We start from the raw sequence: 20,413 nt of genomic DNA on the forward strand, positions 1-20,413 counted from the left end.
AACATATAAAAACCTCGTATTATCATCTTCATGAACAATATTCTTGTCCATTCTTTCGTTCTTTTACCTTTTCAATTATATAAAAATACCACAACAACAATACACATACTTCCAAGCTATGTCTACAGACAAGATCACATTTTTGTTGAACTGGCAACCAACCCCATACCATATTCCAATTTTCTTGGCTCAAACCAAAGGTTACTTCAAGGAGCAAGGTCTAGACATTGCCATCCTAGAACCAACCAATCCTTCGGATGTCACTGAGTTAATTGGATCTGGTAAGGTCGACATGGGTTTGAAAGCCATGATCCACACCTTGGCTGCCAAGGCCCGTGGTTTCCCAGTGACCTCTGTTGCCTCTTTGTTGGACGAACCATTCACCGGTGTCTTGTACTTAAAGGGCAGTGGTATCACTGAAGACTTCCAGTCCCTAAAGGGCAAGAAGATCGGTTACGTTGGTGAATTTGGTAAGATCCAAATCGATGAATTGACCAAGCACTACGGTATGAAGCCAGAAGACTACACCGCTGTCAGATGTGGTATGAATGTCGCCAAGTACATCATTGAAGGTAAGATCGATGCCGGTATCGGTATCGAATGTATGCAACAAGTTGAATTGGAAGAATACTTGGCTAAGCAAGGTAGACCAGCTTCTGATGCTAAAATGTTGAGAATTGACAAGTTGGCTTGCTTGGGTTGCTGTTGTTTCTGTACCGTTCTTTACATCTGCAACGATGAATTTTTGAAGAAGAACCCTGAAAAGGTCAGAAAGTTCTTGAAAGCCATCAAGAAGGCAACCGACTACGTTCTAGCCGACCCTGTGAAGGCTTGGAAAGAATACATCGACTTCAAGCCTCAATTGAACAACGATCTATCCTACAAGCAATATCAAAGATGTTACGCTTACTTCTCTTCATCTTTGTACAATGTTCACCGTGACTGGAAGAAGGTTACCGGTTACGGTAAGAGATTAGCCATTCTGCCACCAGACTATGTCTCGAACTACACTAATGAATACCTGTCCTGGCCAGAACCAGAAGAGGTTTCTGATCCTTTGGAAGCCCAAAGATTGATGGCTATTCATCAAGAAAAATGCAGACAGGAAGGTACTTTCAAGAGATTGGCTCTTCCAGCTTAAACGCACTTCGTCACTCCTCGAGCGTAGCCTTCCTCTACGACTTGTTTATGATTTCCCATTAGGTTTTTTTTCCTCCCTGATATTTAGATATTTACTATTAAGATATTATTTATGAGCCTTTTATTACAGCTTCTTTTCCCTTGTAATTATCGTACTTGCCTCCAAGTATCGAAAGTCTTGTGTTGCCTCGATTTACCACTTCAAATGCTGTAACCTGCACAATTTACGCCTGAATTAGGTGAGGGATAAAGACTGTTTTTAGGTGCGGCTTATTCAAAAGTATAAAAGTAGATAGCGTGGAATATATAAGGACATATTTCTTACACAAACGCACCAAAAAAGAAATCTGATTAATCGAAGGAAATCTGCGCAGACATTGCCGTGAGAAGTGAAGCCTTCTTGGTAACAGCCGGATCATCACCGATAAAATTAGTAGGAAAACCAACATCAAAAGGAATAATACTTTCTAAGTATTCTATCTGTTCTGGTGTCAGTTTGATACTTAAAGCCTCAATGTTCTGTTTGAGGTGTTCAATTTTCCTTCCACCAACCAATGGGAAAACATTTTTCGCCTTAGAGCGAACATAGGCAATAGCAATAGCAGTAACAGACTCAGTGCCATGTTCCTCAGCAACCTTGGCCAATGCTTCACTGATCTTAACCTCTTTATCCGTCTGTTTAGAAGTACCCGAAACAGTACGCAGACCCTCTCCATTCTTCTTCCGTTCCTCCATTGCTTTTTTACTCTGAAATCTTCCACCTCCCATAACATCCCATGGGGCTAGAGCCATACCAAAATGTCTGGCCATTGGAATGATATCGCGCTCAAAGTCCCTGTTCAACACATTCCATTTACCTTGATAGATACTAAAAGGAGTTTTCCCATGAGATGTGGCGTAGTAGTTTGCCGCAGAAACAACCCAAGCAGGTGTATCAGACACACCCAAATAGAGGACTTTGCCCTGCTGAACTAAAATATGCAAACTATCCATAACTTCTTCGATTGAACTCATATAATCCCACCAGTGAACGTAAAGTATATCAATCCAATCAGTTTGCAATTTGCGGAGAGAATCCCTCACACTCACATGTAAACTATGCTTGTGATTACCACAATAGTTGGCACTTTTACCGCCACCTACTTCATACTTCTTATAATCTCCGGTAAACTTGGTGGCAATTACAATTTGGTCACGCAACTTTCTTGATTTCATCCATTCACCTATCCAAATCTCTGACTCTTCATTTTGGTAACTGTTTGCAGTATCAATGCAATTACCTCCTGCTTCATAAAAAGCATCAAGAAGTTCAAAAGCCTGTTCCTTATTCATAGAGCCCATAAAGCCTGACCATGCATCGCCGATTGAAGCTCCTCCCAGAATTAGCGGTGAAACTCTTATGCCGGCAGTTTTAGAAAGAACCCTGAGACGTCCCAACTCGGTAGGTGGTTCAGGTAGAGGTTTAAATAATTCACTAATATTATTGAATAATATTTTGTAGCTATAGGAAGTGTATTCTAGTGAAATACAAAGCCGCTCAGTCAATTCGTCAGCTGGCCGATGAAAGGAAGAACTGCAACTGTCCTTGATCTGGAAATATTGTCATGACTTTTATATGGTTCAAAAATCTGCCCCCAATTTGTTCGAGGATATTTAGTGCAACTTAGTTGGGTCTTGGAACGAGGTCTGCTTACTAATTTTATGTTGACGGTTGAAAGCGGATTTTAAAACGTATGAATTTAGAAGAGAGCCAATCAAATAGGGGTACGCTTAATATTAAAAAAATATTAGTAATTGTTTGTATGACGAATAAAATTTGTAAGCACCTGATCCAATCCTTATTATTGAGCAAGAGACGTCTTGTTTCTGTACTCTTTGATAACTATCAAGGCGACATGAAACTAAGGTCATCTCCATCTGCCATTCCTCTAGTTCCGTCAACGAAAATTCTTCAAGCTATGGAGGCCCGGAACGACATTGTTGACAGTCTGATCATCAATAGTCACGCAACGGAAAGTGATCGCCGGACTTTAGGAGACCATGAGGTTAGACAATGTGAGGATACCAACTTCGGCTTCAAAATTTGATACAGGTTAATTTTGAAGGCAACATTTAGGTTCGGCCTTATTTAAAAAAACCTTCAGGTACGCGTTCAAGATCCCATTTTAAAGGTATAGGCAGATTGCACTATTTTACCGGCAAATGTGCGAATATCGAAACTGGAAGATGTTTTCAAGAAAATTGATTTAAGATCCATTTGTCGTGTTTAGAGTTCTCATTGTTCTGGTCAATGATTTCAAACTCAAAAGGCACAAGAAACTTACAAAATTTGTTTCTTATGAACATTACGCCATGTTCTTTGCGAGCATGTGCTATACAGTCTTGCTAGAAAATGGCCCTATAATTAGAAAGCTCAAAAAATAACCCAATGCTGCATCGATTTTTGGAGAAAGGGGGTCAATCATCATCTATCTTCATAAATAACGAGTTGCAGAAAAATTGGAAACTGGTTGATTTTGAAAAGTTTTCATTTTTCTGGCAACAAATTATAGCTACAAAAAAAGAAGTTATGGCGCATAAGATGCATCAATATATGGTGTGACCAGATTGGACGTAACTAGTACTCATGTTATTATTCATATCCTTCATTTTTCCTTCTTTTCTTCTCCTTCTCGAACAGTAACTTCAGATTGAAAGACGTGAGGATGCTTTAGAATGCACATTAAAATTAATATACTACTGGCCTCTTGTGTTTGTCATTGGCTTCTATTTTCAATAAAACATCCAGACAACCCTGCTGTTAATTTTGGAAAAAAAATTTCGCCGATTCTAATCATGTGACTCCTTTTCCCCAGGCAATACCGGAGAAAGCGTTCTATCTCAAACTATATAATTTGCGCTGCTCGTCTCCAAGCCCATGCTAGTGTTTACTTTCGGTTGTAAAAGGTAACTAGAAGTTTTAACGCAAGCATTGTATTATATTTTCCCACAATTGCTCTTAAGGACCTTTTTTTTTCTTGCGTGATCCTGCACTATTGAAAAGTCTTTATCAAAAATAGATGAAACTTTTTCAGGGTTCAACATTTAGAGGCTTTTCTCATATTCTTTACTCAGTTGCCTGCGAAGACCCTTCTGCCCGCTGCGCATTTTCTTAGAAAATCAAAAAAATTGCCTTTTCATCTTTTACCTTCCGAGTTGAATATGTTGACTATTTGCAAACAGGCGTATGATTGTCGTATATAACAGGGCACTTTCGGCAGTGAATCAATAGGAGGCGTATAAGAAAAGCCAATTAGTACCTATATATATATATATATATATATATATATATATATATTCCTTTATTATAATTCCTATCAGCGATTTTTGCATCACACCCAAGAAAAATCTATAATAGAGACACAAAAAAATGAACGTAACTGAAAATGCTCTATTGTTTAAGTGCGGTAGCAAGGGCTATATTAATCAAACCTATACGCCGACAGAAATTTATAATTGTGGGGTAGCTGAAGGAAAGAAAACTGCTAAAGAAAAGAACCCAACTTATTCAATTTTTTATGATACATTTCTCACTGGGCAGCCTGCTGAAAGTCCTGAAACGTTTACGTGTGGTTCGCATGGCTTCACAAATGCGAGTTATGTGGCAAGCGACTTTTATGCATGTGGTTTTCTGCAAGGGAAAGGTACAGAAACCAATGCGGGAATACATAATACAAGGCCTTCTCATTCTCTCGCCAAATTTACCATACTGTTCATGCTAGTGTTGTATACAATTGTCTAATTCTCAAGGTATGACACTTTGGATTGGTGGTCGCAGTAGCCACCATATAATTTTTTATCGTTTCTACATATAATACGAGACAGTCAGACAGAACTTTGGGTCGCCTGAGAAGAAAGACTATAAAAATGTAACCCGTCAGTAGGACTCATCTTAAAACAGTGGGTAATTTACTAAGGAGGCTGGAAAAACTGCGATAATCGGCTTATAGTACATATATATAGAATAATCATTAATCGAGCCTTTACCGCGAAATTCATGGATTTCTCAAAAACAAAGGTGCAATTACATGTTAAGCACCGAATTTCTATGCGAAACAGGTCCGTCTCATCAGTCATAGCTTTCCAAGTATATAAAACTTGAACGCAAAAGTGCGTCATCGACGCCTTTTTTTGCGCAAGGATTGTTACTATTCATTTAATGAACTCTGATGTCTTAATAAGCCAATGGTATCCATAAGTGAAGGTGAAGTCTACTGTGTTACATTAGCAAGTCAGAACTCCTATACGATACAGTATACTGCATTATGGGCACTAAAATAATTTAGATTATAGAAAATATCGATACTATGCTTCCACTTCTCACGAAGCGGCCATGTTTTAAATGAAGTACGTTAACGCTAACACAAGGCTTGACAACTTTCATGAGCGTCAAATAGTCTACGTGTGGGCTCACTTTTTCAGATTTCTTCTTGGCTTTTGTGAGATGTATAATTAACAATAATCATAAAATCGCTACATAAAACAAAGCATAAAAAATTACAGATTTCCTGTTCAAAAATCAAATCGGTCCAGTTCAGCTATTGTTCTGCCGTTGTTCATGCTCAGAAAATTGGACCATGGTGTCATCTAACTTTAGTTGGTCCCATTAAGCTCTCTTCTGTATATCATGTTTGCCATATTGTCATATCATCTGCTTAGTATTAAACCGTTGTGGAAAACAAGAAAATTGCGAATTACTAGTATAGAAAATGCATTCTAAGTCGCCTGTGATTCCAATAGCAAAGAAATTGATCTTAATGGAAGTAGGAAATAGCTGTGGCAAAGAGACAGGATACTAAGATTGGTTTAAGGCGAGGTCATACTTAGCTATTTCCTTCACCAACATTGGTTTTCGAACAGTCAAGAGATGAAAACGCAAAAAAGTGCACTATAAAGTAAATACTCAAACGTTCCCAAAACAAAACGAGAAGAAGCGATAGGCACCTCAAAACTGAAATTATGGGCAAACAATATAACCCGTAAAAGATCACTTTACGACCAGAACATAATCAACATGGGTGGCCCCCATGTTGTACTCAGTTAGCTTTTTGAGCTAGCAAATATATCAAGAAGCCCGCATGTGCTACTTACGTTTGAATTACTTCTCGTTGTAACGCACTTTTCTACAACGTACCTCACTAGTAAATATAACTTAATGCTTGCAGGTTAGCCCATCGCTACAACACCTCCCCACAAAGTATTTACTTCAAGAAATCGATCTTGGCGAGTATATCCTTATCTTTATGTAAGTATCTTTTTCGTCTTCAAAGTATGCCGGGTATTGATGGGCACGGAAGATGTAAACAAAATGGAAAACAAATAAGAACAGAATCTGAAACGTCATTTGAGAATTTAAAATATGTAAATCATTCCTCTCGAGCCAACCAAGGCTGTTCTTGCTAGAAACCAGCAATTGGGCTTCTCATTCAAAACAGTATCCGTCTTTGCCTTAACATTGTTATTTGGCCTTTATCCCAGATATACGCAACCGTATTTATTCAAATCCAAAGAAAAAAAGAGCAGACAAATTATCAAACAACAAGTACCGGAGGTGAGCAATGATTCAAAATTCTGCTGGTTATCGATCGCTGAATACTGCATCTCCGATGACCGTGCAGGTGAAGAATCAGAAGAAAATATGCGCCCGTTGTAACAAGTTAGTTATACCCGATAGCCAACGAACTAAAACAACTTTAAAGGCTCTCGGTAAATATTATCATGAAAGTTGTTTTACCTGCCAAGACTGTCAGAAACCTTTAAAACCGAAGTACTTCCCATATCAAGTAGACAAGACAAGTGAATCTATATTGTTATGCCAATACGATTATTTTAGAAGACATAATTTGTTATGTCATGTATGTGATACCCCATTGCGTGGATTATATTATACCGCATTCGGTTACAGATACGACGAAGAGCATTTTTCTTGTACAATATGTGCTACTCCTTGTGGGGTTAAAAAATGCTTCATGTACGGAAACCAATTGTATTGCAAGTACCACTTTCTCAAGTATTTTTCGAAACGTTGCAAAGGGTGCGAGTTCCCAATATCGGATCAATATATCGAGTTTCCTAAAGGTGAAGAAATACATTGTTGGCATCCGGAATGTTATGGAATTCATAAATATTGGCATGTAAATTTAGCAGCAGAAACTGTTGGTTTGCAGTACCTTCCCAAGCTGGAATATAACCCAAATTCCGGAGACAAAGATATAAACCCAACTGCCTACGAGTTAGATAAACAAATGCAGGCGTTTAACTTTATTCTATCTAAAACGTGGTCGGTTTTATATCGTTTTGAGGAAGAGGCAGCTTCTTGCATTTCTGATATGTTTCAATATTTGACAAGCAATGATCAGTTAAAGGGCATAGAGTCTACGGGTCTGTTGGTACTAAAAATCGACTGTCTTTTCCGGGGACTGGATACTTTAAACCTCTCGACGAACAAAAGTATGCCAGTTAACAGTGATCAAGAATGCATTGAAAACAACGCAATGGCGGCCAGTAAATACAGCAAGTTTCCCAAAAATCTGTCCACAAAAATTATGATATATTTACAACTCTTAAGAAAGTTAGGGACAGAAAACAAAAACGAAACTATCACAATTTCATCTTTTATGTCTGTTATTACTGGATTAGCCCATTTTCTAAAACTGTTAACAAGATTTGGGCTATATACGGCTCTAGAAAACAATAAGTTGACTCATTCTGTTAATCCATTGTTGAGGTTTTTAAGAGAAGTAGAGAAAAATGAGCTTTTTGAAAATAACCCGTTTCAGTATATAAAGACTCCTGTTAACGCCACAGATAGTTGCGCTGGATGCAATAAATACATACAGGAGGAATGCATTCAATTTTATGAGCACCGGTGGCATATTGCTTGTTTTACTTGTTCTTCATGCCATAAGAATATAAATCCGAGGAGTTTGACGGATCCCACCTTTAATAAAGAGAAAAAAAAGATACTATGTTCTCACTGCTCAATTGATGATCCGGCCTCTGTGCCGGGTTTCAAATTTGTTACTAAGCTAGCACAACTAATTTTTCTTCTAAAAATTGCCCTAGTCAAATCAAGAACTGTAATGTTGAAATCGAAAGCATCTAACAAGGTAGGCAGAAACTCTTTACAGAGTACTATGCTAAAGGAACAAACTTACATTAGGACACTGAATGATATTAAAAGATTGAGATCTAGAAGAGAAAGTGTTCGGGTCACTCATAACAAACAACAAGCTAGAAAATCAGTGATACTGGAAACTGCAGAGACAGATTTAAATGACCCGACAAAACAAGGAGATAGTAAAAATCTTGTGATTCAAACAGATGACCCATCATCGAGCCAACAAGTGAGCACACGTGAAAATGTTTTCAGTAATACTAAGACGTTGACACTAGATGATATTTCACGTATTGTTGCCGCTGAACAAGCAAGGGAGCTAAGACCTAACGCTTTTGCACACTTTAAAAAACTAAAAGAAACCGATGACGAAACTTCGAATGTTGTTCCCAAGAAAAGCGGAGTTTATTACTCTGAATTAAGTACGATGGAACTCTCGATGATAAGGGCTATCAGTTTGTCACTGCTAGCTGGTAAACAACTGATATCGAAGACTGATCCTAACTATACTAGCTTAGTCTCAATGGTCTTCTCGAATGAAAAGCAAGTCACAGGTAGCTTTTGGAACAGAATGAAAATCATGATGAGCATGGAGCCTAAAAAGCCCATCACTAAGACTGTTTTTGGTGCTCCTTTAGATGTGTTGTGCGAGAAATGGGGTGTTGATTCCGATTTAGGTGTGGGGCCAGTGAAGATTAGGATCCCCATAATTATTGACGAGCTAATATCATCTTTGAGGCAAATGGATATGTCAGTAGAAGGTATTTTCAGGAAAAATGGAAATATCAGAAGACTGAGAGAACTAACTGCTAACATCGACAGTAATCCAACAGAAGCTCCAGACTTCTCGAAAGAAAATGCAATCCAATTATCTGCTCTTTTGAAGAAATTTATCAGAGAGCTTCCCCAACCGATTTTATCGACAGACTTATATGAACTATGGATTAAGGCCGCGAAAATTGATTTAGAGGATGAGAAACAGCGTGTTATATTGCTAATATATTCCTTATTACCCACTTACAATCGCAATTTACTGGAGGCACTTTTGTCATTTTTGCATTGGACGTCCTCATTCTCTTACATTGAGAATGAAATGGGATCAAAAATGGACATTCACAATTTATCCACAGTCATAACACCTAATATTTTATATTTGCGACATAAAGAAATTTCCAATGATAACGTCCCTGACGAACCAGAATCAGGTTTAGTTGATTCATTCGCTCAAAACAAGGGAGAAAATTACTTTTTGGCTATTGAGATAGTTGATTACCTGATTACTCACAATGAAGAAATGGCAATGGTTCCGAAATTTTTAATGAATCTTTTAAAAGATGTGCAGTTACAAAAATTAGATAACTACGAATCAATCAACCATTTTATTTCCACCGTTATGCAAAGTAAAACAATCGATTATTCCGAATGTGACATAAAAACTCCTGTCACAGTCAAAGATTCGACCACAACGGTCATACAAGGTGAAATAAACAAATAATAGGCAGAAACTGTAAGTTTCCCCTCATTTTCCTTTTTTTCTTCTCCTTCCCCTCAGATTTCGAGGTTTGTCGTTCTTATTAGAGTTCTTTGCTTTTTTCTTTGCCTATTTCAATAAAATCTTACCAGTATGCTATGGAAATGGACATTATTTTATTATTATACAACATAGTATATTCTGACTAAAATGGAATTAGAAATTGTAACATTAGTATGTACTTATAATCATTTGTATCATTGTATTACTCGCCTTTTGATGTAAATTTTGTTTATATCTCAGAACATCTCCAACAGCAGATCAGAAGTTACATTGTTCTTGTAAGTGCTTAAGAAGTCTGTTAGCAAATTGAAATCTTTCAGAAGAATATTCCACCAAAATTTCGGAAAAGCAATACCAGCGGTAAAATATCTGCCATGCTCTATATTATGTGACTTTATTTTAGGTGCACCCCCCACCAGTAACTTATTCTCTAAATAATAATTAATGACACCATTGAATATATTAGTTCTAAATAAAAAAAAAAAAGCTAAGAAAAGAAATATTTAAACAACGCTTGCAAATCATACTCAAGAGGATGCTTTACTTCAGCAATATCATGATTGTTCAAAAACTCATTCATTGCGACCTTTCTTCTACTTTTGAAATCTAACTGTTTACCAAAAACCTTAAGGTTCAAATCATTAGCAAATTTTGTGAGAAGTGTAAGCTCACATCTAAGTTGAATGACAATTGTTGGTACAATTTTTAAGAAGGTTTTTAATGGGATATCCAACACAATTAATAAATTTTTGATTAGATTTTGCGATTGCACATAGGTAAGGTCTGTCAGAATATCAAGACCCAAGGAGTCGTACTTTTCCTTCGTTATATGTGGAAAAGATTTTCCAACAGTTTCAAAATTAAGTTCGGTAGAAGGATCACCATATAGTTTTTTTAAATTCAGCTTCTCTTGGAATACATCTTCTTTTAGTGATAGAATTGTTTCTTCGAGTTTTAATATTTCACTTTGTTTTCCAGCTAACTCGTCAGTAATTTTCTTATGTGTGTTTTCTGACTCTTGAATTTGAGTGCTCCATCTTGAAGCAATCAAAGCCTGATTCTGAAGTTTCTCAACAATTTCCTGGTGTTCATTCATGTAATCGTTCAATTTATCTTCGGCATTTTTCTGAATTTTTTCACTTAGTATTAATTTTTCTTTTAACTCGCTCTTCAGTTTTTGAAAGTTTTCTTCCTTGAGGTTCAGGATATCATGCCATCTCCTTTTTTCCAAACGAAATTGTTGTTCTTTTGTTAACGCCTCTTTTTGAAGATATTTTATTTTGTGACTGTGCTGCTGTTGCATAAAATGTAATCTTTCATTAATCAATTTAAAGACAGAAATGATTTTTTCAAGACGTATACGGTCATTCTTTTCCAAAAGTTCTATCTTTCCTTTTAATTGTTTGTATTGCTCCATATTTTCAAGATTTTTGATATCTTGAAAATCCGGATAAAGCTTGGCAAAACCGTTTTGAAACATCGAAGGGGAATGGCCACATTTCATTTCTTCTAGTATGAATTTACCAAGGTCTTTCTCAAAAAGAGAAAGATTTTGCATATAGCTGTAAACATCATTTAACCTTTTCTCGTAAAACGAACCATTATCATGTAATTTTTTATTTTCATCTTGAGAAAGTTGCAAATTGCTTTTCAGTATTTCAACTTCAGATCTTAATTTTACTATAGAGTTATTCGATTCGTTAATATCTTTTAGAAATTTATCATTTTCTTGCTGCAAGTTTAGGATTTGTTTTTGCTTCCTGTATAGTTCCGAAACTAAAATATTTCTTTGAGAAAAAGCTTTACATTTAGTTTTGGCACTAGTCACTTCATTCTTCTCCTTCTTGCTAGCGTTTTTGTTTTGAAAGTCTGTAATTTTTTCTTCTCTAATTTTTTTAATTTCTTTGCGAAACCGGTCCTGAACAATGTTGAGCCTTTTTGATGCAGCTTTTCTTTCGTTGTGGAATTCCTTCTGCAAGTCTTCTATTCTTTGAAGTTTAGCATCATTCATGCTATTAAGTTCTTCTAGTTCTTGAATCCTGTCATCCTTCTCTTCTAGTTTTTGTCTTAGTGCTTTGATCTCTTCATTTTGGGACTGGAGCTCATCTAATACCTTGGGTAAACTATTTTCTTTAGAAATACTTCCTCCATATGATGAAGAAGATAGCCTAATTTCTCCTAATTTCATATATTCGGACTGTTCTTCATCTGGAGTTTTAGATGAGCGAAATACGTTCTCTAGATGCGCAACCTCTATATTCTCCTCCAGACTCTCATTGCTTACAACATAATGCTCATCATTTGAGATTGCTGCGACTTTGTGGGGATTCGTGAGGAGCTTTGTAGGTGTAGAAGAAAATCTATTCACTTCAATACTATTGTGTACTTTGTATGTGGTAAATTTACCAGGGCTTACATTTCCTAATGTACTGGGCTTTCCTGCAGGTGACAGAGCCTGCGAGCCTATTCCTACAGTTGGTAAACCACCCCTTTGTAGAAATTTATTAGGCGATTTTAAAGTATTTTTTTCCGTAGCATTTTCCAATGTACTAATGTTACCAGAAGGTGAAGAGGCTTCTGAACCTGCCCAACTCTCTGAGCGGTTTCTTCGGGAACGCCTATTCGACAGTTTTGATATAATATCAGAAGAAATACTTTCCTGCACATTAGATTTTTCAGTGGACGTAGGTACTTCAGAGTCTATCCAAGTTTGTGAACGCCGCTCTCGAAAAGGTTTACTTTCTGGAGACTTAGTTAAAGTGCCATCAGTAACATGTCTCATCTCCCCCTGCTGGTCGCAATCCGAGTTTTGTTCCTTTAGGGATTCAGGCTTATTCAAAAATGCTAACCAATGATTCATATTCGGAGAAGTTTGTTGTATTCAACTATCCCATTCAAAATCCCAAACCGAGTTTTGCAATTCTTTCACTGGCAAATCTCTTTGTGTTCCTAATCTTAATATTGTACAATGGGCGGCTAAAGCGCGATACGCAAAAGAAATTTGTACATATACTCAAATTACTCATTAATACTTGGAACAAGATATAGTAGCCCTCTAAACATATACAACTAAATCTGGTAGACTTGCTGGCCGGCTACCCAAACTTTAGTGGTGTTGCGATCATCACCGTTAAAGAACCATTTTGCGATTATGTCTTCATTAGTAAGCAGCGGTGGGTTCTTATAAGGGTCTTGCCCTTGCTCTTGCTCTTGCTCTTGCATTTGATCCTTCTCCTTTAGCTGCCAATGAAACATATCCACGTTTGAGCCGGGAGCATTGGTATCGATCATTTGAGCGTCAAACTGCTTACCGACGTCAAAAGTCCCCAAGGTCTCATCCATACGCAAGACTTGTGCTCCGCCCATTGTAGCAAGAAATAGGCACTCGGAGACTGAAAGTTTTGCATGATCAGTTTCTCTCATTGCCAAATGCCTTGAAACTGCAAAGGCCTGCCTTCCGGTGGTGAGTATGCTACAAGAATGACCGGCTGAAACGTCGGTGCCTAGACCAACCTTTATGCCCTGGTCCAGCAACCATCGAACCCTACACTCTCCAGAAGTCAGAGAGGAGTTGGAAATGGGACAATGAGATATACCACAGCGACGCTGTTTAATCACACGCGCTTCGGCATCTGTTAGATGAATACAATGTGCCAATACTGTTTTTTCTGTGAGCAGCCCATATTTGTCGTATACATCAGTATAGCTCTCACATTCGGGAAATAAATCTTGAACCCACTGTATCTCCTCCTTATTTTCCGACAAGTGGGTTTGAACGTGTATGTTTTCATCCTTGACTAGCTTGGACAACTGTTGCATTAGTTCTCTAGAACAAGAGGGCGCGAACCTTGGTGTCACTATAGGATTTACGAGGGGATCACAAATGGTTTCCCGTATGTACTTAACAACTTTCACAGTGCTTTCAAAGGAAGTTTTAGTATCTTCAATATAATACTCGGGACCATTGGTATCCATGCACACTTTTCCAACAAGAACACGCTGCCCCAATAAGGAGCTTAGTTGAGCCAAGAGCTTAGTGGACTTGAGATCAATGGTATTATAGTAAGCCACAGTCGTTGTACCGTGAGAAAGCGTCTTACTTATTACCTTATTGTAAACTTCTCTCGCAATATTTTCGTTTGCTAGTGCGGCTTCTATGGGGAAGGTATACTTCTCTAGCCAATCCAGCAGGGTAGAATTCCCAAATACGCCGACATTTGGATATTGCGAGACATGGTTATGCGTGTCAACAAAACCTGGAAAATAAAAGCTGTTATTTCGAGTCTTGTCTTTTCCAATTATGTCAACCACCGTGACATCCTCTGGTGATAAGCTACTATCGTGATCTAAACAATCTTTGACAGGATCGAGTGAATTTCTGTTCACAAACCTGATGATTCCGTTGAGAACTCCAACAGATGTTTTCTCTCTGATTCTCAGCTCTCCTAATTTAGGGGTATCTACAAAGGTACCAAAAAAAACTAGAAACTTTCCATGTTTGTCGTTGAATTTATCAAATAATAAATCACTTTTTGTCATATCCTCTTCAAAGGACAGCCCAATTCATATATTCATTCAATAAAATGTTGTTCTTTTGCCAATGGCCTGTTTTAAAATCCTTATCTTGTCTCCTTTTATAATCCGAAACTATCCAAACTTCCGAGTGATAAATCGCCGGATAGGCATAAAATATGACTCGAGATAAGACCAACAAAGATAAGTACCTCGGTTTAGTTAAGCGATGTTAGGACTGAAAGGGTGTCTAACTATTCTTATTGGATACGTTATTGCTGTCTGTGCTTTGTTTTCCAGTAGGGGAAGAAATCCTTCATTAACTGATTGGGAAAAGTTAAAGGACCAGAAAATATCGAATATTGATAACTTTGGGTTGACCGGTCAACATCTTTTAGAATTTTTCCAGGAAAACTTGCCATTTCTAAGTTTTTCAGAGGAAAAGTATCGTCACAAACACGTTTCTTTATATTATGATGTATTCAAAGAATATATCTTACGTCGTGCCAGTTCAAAAAAGTGTTTACCAGTAGACTCTGCTATCGCAAAGTTGAACAAAGATGTTAACCCAATGCCAGTTCACTCCCATAATGACTACTGGAGGAAACTTCCGCTTTTTGAAGGTCTGGCCTATGGTGCTAGTAGTACTGAAGCCGACGTGTGGAATATAGATGAAAAGATCCTAGCTGTGGGTCATAATGAAGCGTATTTGGACCCAGTTGAATTGACATTAGACAAGCTATACACTGGCCCCCTCTTGGAGATTTTAGACGAGGTGAATTGCCAAGATTCAGACGCCGATCGCAAAAATGGTGTATTTTTCAACTCTCCAGAAACTTCACTCTTCTTTTATATTGATTTCAAGTCGGATGATAACGAACTAACTTATAAACTGCTGATGGAGCAATATTTCAAATCTCTGATTGATTCTGGATATTTGACATATTACGATATGAAGAAGGATGAAATTATTTGGAGACCTGTTACTGTGATACTAACGGGCAACTACCCGACGTCATTGGATATTTTAGACAATGGAAATGATAACGGCTATTTTGAGTCAAGTCAAAGGTTTGCATTTCTAGATGCGCCGTTGTTAAGTTTGGAGCCCAAATACTCAAAGCTATCTGTAGCTGCGACGGTTTCGTTCAGCCAATTAATGAAACATTGTGGTTCTGATCATTGGAAAGTATCGCTAAGAGGTCGTATGGATTCGAATGAGATCAGTTGTGCTAAAAGCATAATTGATGGTGCTCACGCATTGAAACTTAAAACAAGAATTTGGGGAGCCCCAACCTGGCCAGCTAACCTGGTGGAAACTATTTCTCGCCAAATTATTCATGACTTGGGTTCCGATTTACTTAACCTGGACAATTTATTCATGGCATCGTCATTGATATAAGTGGCTTGAGCTGTGGATAAGAAAAGCCATATATTTATATAAACATTTAGATATGAATAGGAAGTAGATTGTTCGACGCAACTACCCGTTCAAGAAGTATAATGGGGAATGGTCTCATCTTCCCTCACAGGATATAGTTCTCTGAAGAGATACATACGTTTGTGTATACTATGCTTCTTTATCAACTCAAGTTTTGTAGAGGAAGACGTTGAAGATGGTGATGTGACATCTTTACTATTCTCCAGCACGTTTTCAGTATTTACTTAATCGTATATTAATGACGTCCCTTATCTATTAACTTTCCGGTTTTTCTTTTTTTCGGTGAATGTTCTTTCCGTTTTAGTGAATTTTTCAATTGTAATTGACGCAATCGGTTTATAACAAGCAGACATAAATATCAAGCTCGAGCCAAATCACAAAAAAAGCCTTATAGCTTGCCCTGACAAAGAATATACAACTCGGGAAAATGACTGCTCAACAAGGTGTACCAATAAAGATAACCAATAAGGAGATTGCTCAAGAATTCTTGGACAAATATGACACGTTTCTGTTCGATTGTGATGGTGTATTATGGTTAGGTTCTCAAGCATTACCATACACCCTGGAAATTCTAAACCTTTTGAAGCAATTGGGCAAACAACTGATCTTCGTTACGAATAACTCTACCAAGTCCCGTTTAGCATACACGAAAAAGTTTGCTTCGTTTGGTATTGATGTCAAAGAAGAACAGATTTTCACCTCTGGTTATGCGTCAGCTGTTTATATTCGTGACTTTCTGAAATTGCAGCCTGGCAAAGATAAGGTATGGGTATTTGGAGAAAGCGGTATTGGTGAAGAATTGAAACTAATGGGGTACGAATCTCTAGGAGGTGCCGATTCCAGATTGGATACGCCGTTCGATGCAGCTAAATCACCATTTTTGGTGAACGGCCTTGATAAGGATGTTAGTTGTGTTATTGCTGGGTTAGACACGAAGGTAAATTACCACCGTTTGGCTGTTACACTGCAGTATTTGCAGAAGGATTCTGTTCACTTTGTTGGTACAAATGTTGATTCTACTTTCCCGCAAAAGGGTTATACATTTCCCGGTGCAGGCTCCATGATTGAATCATTGGCATTCTCATCTAATAGGAGGCCATCGTACTGTGGTAAGCCAAATCAAAATATGCTAAACAGCATTATATCGGCATTCAACCTGGATAGATCAAAGTGCTGTATGGTTGGTGACAGATTAAACACCGATATGAAATTCGGTGTTGAAGGTGGGTTAGGTGGCACACTACTCGTTTTGAGTGGTATTGAAACCGAAGAGAGAGCCTTGAAGATTTCGCACGATTATCCAAGACCTAAATTTTACATTGATAAACTTGGTGACATCTACACCTTAACCAATAATGAGTTATAGAGGAGCAATGCAAAATCTAGGGGTAGAATTACTTTTTGAAAAGGAAAAATATTCAGGTTTGTTGTTTTTATGTAAGTTGTATGATTTGATATACATATATATATATATATAATATATATTGTACATGTGTTTTTCCGGGGAAGAATGGATTATCCGGAGGTGTGAATAAAATGATGACGATTATAGGTTTGTGTTGTAATATTTAGATAACTCAATTCTCGCCAGTTTGAACTCCAACCTAGACTGGTTCAAAGCTTTTGCTATCAAGATGAGATATATGGAATTTTCGTCTTTATCGTCCACTTGTATCTTTATTTCCTCGTCATCTTCATCAATATTGATTCCATTAATAATCGATTTATCGCTCAGAGTGTTGACCAATTCGGTCTTGTTGGGGAAGAAATGTTCCATTTTTCTTCCCAAGTTTTGAATTCTTTCACAAACCCAGGCAATTCTTTGTAAGCCTAATGCAGCAGAAGAACCCTTTAAAAAATGGCCCAGATTGTCTAATTCGGTAAGATTTTTTTCACCGTCCAGCTGTCGTTGCATTTGAGCAAAAGTTGTTTGTGCCTGGTCGATAAATTGAATAATTAGACCTTTAGAAAAATCGGAATCATCGTCATCCATAGATATAATTTCATTTAAGATGGTCCAATTGATGATTTCTGAGGGAATAGTAGACATTATTGTGTGTATTTTCTTGTTTCCGAGAACGAGTGTTGTTATTTCTTTTGAATTTTTCAAAGAAATAAAACTATTACACGTCAGTGGTTATCAATGATCCAGAGCACAACTATCGACCAACCCAACCGGTTTAGAAATTAAAAACAATAATGTTCCTAAATATAGGTTCAATTAAATTTGATAAAAATATTAAACTTTTTATGTAATTTTTCTTCAGTTTTTCCGTTTCGGGCGGGTTACGGATGTATTGATGATTATGTGGCATAAACGAATTATATCTCCGGTATTCAATATGTAAAGTTCCGTTTCTATTTACCACTATTTAACGGAATTTTTGCTCCTTTGCCCTTCATGTCTTATGATAGGTTTTTTAGAAAGAAGCAGGGTCAACCTCTCGCTCTGACAAGGCAATACGCCGGTAGAGGATGAGGATGAAGAGGAGGATACGTTTTGTAAATCTCTTTCCATGACGTGCATCATTTTCTCAAACTTCTTGAACAAAAGCTCTGCTCTAACCATTAGGTCATTCCAATCCAACTTCCCGTTAAGTTCATTAAAAAATTTTAATATTTGGTCGAACTGATTTAGATGTTGTAAAATAGCTTGTGAGTTTTTCTGTAGAATGGCCAACATGAAGAATAATTGGAATTGTGAACTGTAGTAGAAAGTCCAGAAATTCTCCCAAATGTGCATAATATCTTCCATTTCAAATTCTCTCTTGAACCATACTAGAAGCATTCGAAAGCAAAAGAACAAGTTTCCTGAATCACACTTGTTTAAATGTTCGCTCAATTCGGGTAGCATTAATTGTACCAATTCCACGAGAGTTAACATTTGTTCATGGATGCCACTCTGGTCTCTTAGAAAATTTCTTTCCATAATGTCCATGAAGTGCGTAAAACACCAAAACGTTTTCCATTCTTCCTTCATGATGACATAAATAGGCGATAAAAGATCGGTCATCCCCTGCACGTAGCCTAAGTTTGTGTTGTAGACATTATAAGTGATAAGAATGTTTTGTAAATGTATCAAATGTGGGTTCCTGACTCCATCGTCTGCATCATCGCTCTCGTCATTAGCGGATTCGGGGCTGGTACTGTTATTTTCATTTGCTGGGAGTTGTTGTGGCGGTGGTGGTAATCCATCGATGGTATTGTATTGAAATATCTCCAAGTTTCTATCACAGCGTCTCACATCTTTAGATATTCTGAATAATTGATCGTTCCAATATTCCTCTTCATCTTCATCGTCAAATTGTAAAAAATCTTTTGACCAGGTTAGTTTCAATTGATCGTATTCCGCGGCTAAAGTTTGATCGATTTGTACCCTCTCGTCTTGAGAAGAATCCCACGGATATATTTCTAAGAGAAAACCCCAAACTTTCCCTCGCAAACTGTCATTTTCTAACCCACCATGAAATATGAAATCCTTAACTTCGTTTACCGTGACCCTCAGCCTCCCATCGTTCTCATCCCATAGCGAATTCCATTTCGCTTCCGTTAAAGGAAATTGTCTTTGCAGAGCATTATTTATTTCAGTATCACTTAATTCATCAGTTAGATTCAGGTCGTTGAAAATGTTATTCCTATACGAATCAAAGAGTTTGTTCTGCTTTTGATACCTCTCAGCTTCCTGTTTTACTCCTAATGACCAGTTTGCCAAATACACTCTTGCAGAGTCATAATCCTGTTCAATTTGTTTAACCTTCTCATTGTTCAGAAGCTTTTGCAAGTATTCATTGTCGATTTGTGATTTTTGTATGGGTGAGTTGTTAGTCAGCCAACTATCGATAAAATTGGTAGACTTGGTAGTCACGTCTGCTATCTTGCTCATTACGTTCCATTTCCATTCTTGGAATTTCTCGTTTAGTTTCACACCGGCGGTAGCGAGTTCAGTTGTATCTTTCTTCGAATTGTTATAACTTTCCAATAGATCCTTGGAAACGAAATTTCTCAAATCATTCAAAGAGGGATTTACTAACCAAAACTCTGGCTCTAAGTTTGATTTCTTGAGTTCCATCAGTTCGTTGATTTTGTTTCTCAAATCTACGCCACCCCAATACAATTCGTCCGAGTCATCAAATGGGTTCATGGATTTGCGTAGTCTTTTTAACTTGTCCGTAGTTGATGGGCAGAGTTGGTCATGAAAGAACAAGACAGGAGGTTGAAAGCCCGTAAACTGTTCTGTCAAGGGATATATTACCAGAGATCCGACATACCAACCATTTGGACTAGGAGGCCTAAATTGGATGCAGTATATTTGTGAGAGAGAAATTTCGAAAGCTTGACCTAAAGAAGTATTGACCAGGTTACTAAAGTTTATTGAATTTTCAATAACAAATGGTGTAGAAGTTGGACATGTGCCCACTTTAGCTTCATGTTTTAGTAGTTTTGATATCTCTAATGTGGATAAGCCAGATTCTGGGATATATTGGAGAATTGCTTGGTGGGATAGCTTATTCGCTTCCAATGTGAGTAGCAGGAAACCAGCAATATTATCTCTAGCATCGCTTGTTGGGTGTAAGAACACTTTAGATTTGCAGAATAGTATCTTACTCATCAGGGGATGTATGAATGACTC

General features: G+C 37.5%; 11 protein-coding genes across 11 annotated transcripts; 6 read left to right on the forward strand and 5 right to left on the reverse strand.

Moving 5' to 3' along the window:
- Positions 1 to 118: 118 nt before the first annotated feature.
- On the forward strand, positions 119 to 1,141 carry THI13 (4-amino-5-hydroxymethyl-2-methylpyrimidine phosphate synthase; the record flags this gene model as incomplete). The annotated part of the gene is made up of 1 exon (NM_001180304.1): positions 119 to 1,141. One exon carries the CDS (start codon positions 119 to 121, stop codon positions 1,139 to 1,141), a length of 1,023 nt encoding a protein of 340 aa, NP_010037.1.
- Positions 1,142 to 1,491: 350 nt separating this feature from the next.
- On the reverse strand, positions 1,492 to 2,481 carry AAD4 (putative aryl-alcohol dehydrogenase; the record flags this gene model as incomplete). The annotated part of the gene is made up of 1 exon (NM_001180303.1): positions 1,492 to 2,481. The coding sequence occupies one exon, from the start codon at positions 2,479 to 2,481 to the stop codon at positions 1,492 to 1,494; it is 990 nt and encodes a 329-aa protein (NP_010038.1).
- A 392-nt stretch (positions 2,482 to 2,873) lies between these two features.
- On the forward strand, positions 2,874 to 3,227 carry YDL242W (uncharacterized protein; the record flags this gene model as incomplete). Its single annotated transcript, NM_001348898.1, has 1 exon — positions 2,874 to 3,227. One exon carries the CDS (start codon positions 2,874 to 2,876, stop codon positions 3,225 to 3,227), a length of 354 nt encoding a protein of 117 aa, NP_001335753.1.
- Positions 3,228 to 4,549: 1,322 nt separating this feature from the next.
- On the forward strand, positions 4,550 to 4,921 carry YDL241W (uncharacterized protein; the record flags this gene model as incomplete). The annotated part of the gene is made up of 1 exon (NM_001180301.1): positions 4,550 to 4,921. The coding sequence occupies one exon, from the start codon at positions 4,550 to 4,552 to the stop codon at positions 4,919 to 4,921; it is 372 nt and encodes a 123-aa protein (NP_010040.1).
- A 1,816-nt stretch (positions 4,922 to 6,737) lies between these two features.
- LRG1 (GTPase-activating protein LRG1) lies at positions 6,738 to 9,791 on the forward strand (the record flags this gene model as incomplete). The annotated part of the gene is made up of 1 exon (NM_001180300.2): positions 6,738 to 9,791. The coding sequence occupies one exon, from the start codon at positions 6,738 to 6,740 to the stop codon at positions 9,789 to 9,791; it is 3,054 nt and encodes a 1,017-aa protein (NP_010041.2).
- Positions 9,792 to 10,317: 526 nt separating this feature from the next.
- ADY3 (Ady3p) lies at positions 10,318 to 12,690 on the reverse strand (the record flags this gene model as incomplete). The annotated part of the gene is made up of 1 exon (NM_001180299.2): positions 10,318 to 12,690. The coding sequence occupies one exon, from the start codon at positions 12,688 to 12,690 to the stop codon at positions 10,318 to 10,320; it is 2,373 nt and encodes a 790-aa protein (NP_010042.2).
- Positions 12,691 to 12,899: 209 nt separating this feature from the next.
- Positions 12,900 to 14,369, reverse strand: GUD1 (guanine deaminase; the record flags this gene model as incomplete). Its single annotated transcript, NM_001180298.1, has 1 exon — positions 12,900 to 14,369. One exon carries the CDS (start codon positions 14,367 to 14,369, stop codon positions 12,900 to 12,902), a length of 1,470 nt encoding a protein of 489 aa, NP_010043.1.
- A 202-nt stretch (positions 14,370 to 14,571) lies between these two features.
- Positions 14,572 to 15,744, forward strand: AIM6 (Aim6p; the record flags this gene model as incomplete). Its single annotated transcript, NM_001180297.2, has 1 exon — positions 14,572 to 15,744. One exon carries the CDS (start codon positions 14,572 to 14,574, stop codon positions 15,742 to 15,744), a length of 1,173 nt encoding a protein of 390 aa, NP_010044.2.
- Positions 15,745 to 16,210: 466 nt separating this feature from the next.
- On the forward strand, positions 16,211 to 17,149 carry PHO13 (4-nitrophenylphosphatase; the record flags this gene model as incomplete). The annotated part of the gene is made up of 1 exon (NM_001180296.1): positions 16,211 to 17,149. One exon carries the CDS (start codon positions 16,211 to 16,213, stop codon positions 17,147 to 17,149), a length of 939 nt encoding a protein of 312 aa, NP_010045.1.
- A 180-nt stretch (positions 17,150 to 17,329) lies between these two features.
- YPD1 (Ypd1p) lies at positions 17,330 to 17,833 on the reverse strand (the record flags this gene model as incomplete). The annotated part of the gene is made up of 1 exon (NM_001180295.1): positions 17,330 to 17,833. One exon carries the CDS (start codon positions 17,831 to 17,833, stop codon positions 17,330 to 17,332), a length of 504 nt encoding a protein of 167 aa, NP_010046.1.
- Positions 17,834 to 18,151: 318 nt separating this feature from the next.
- Positions 18,152 to 20,392, reverse strand: GYP7 (GTPase-activating protein GYP7; the record flags this gene model as incomplete). The annotated part of the gene is made up of 1 exon (NM_001180294.1): positions 18,152 to 20,392. One exon carries the CDS (start codon positions 20,390 to 20,392, stop codon positions 18,152 to 18,154), a length of 2,241 nt encoding a protein of 746 aa, NP_010047.1.
- Positions 20,393 to 20,413: the final 21 nt, after the last annotated feature.

Source organism: Saccharomyces cerevisiae, chromosome IV (assembly GCF_000146045.2).
Source record: "Saccharomyces cerevisiae S288C chromosome IV, complete sequence".
Taxonomy (NCBI): Eukaryota; Fungi; Ascomycota; class Saccharomycetes; order Saccharomycetales; family Saccharomycetaceae; genus Saccharomyces; species Saccharomyces cerevisiae.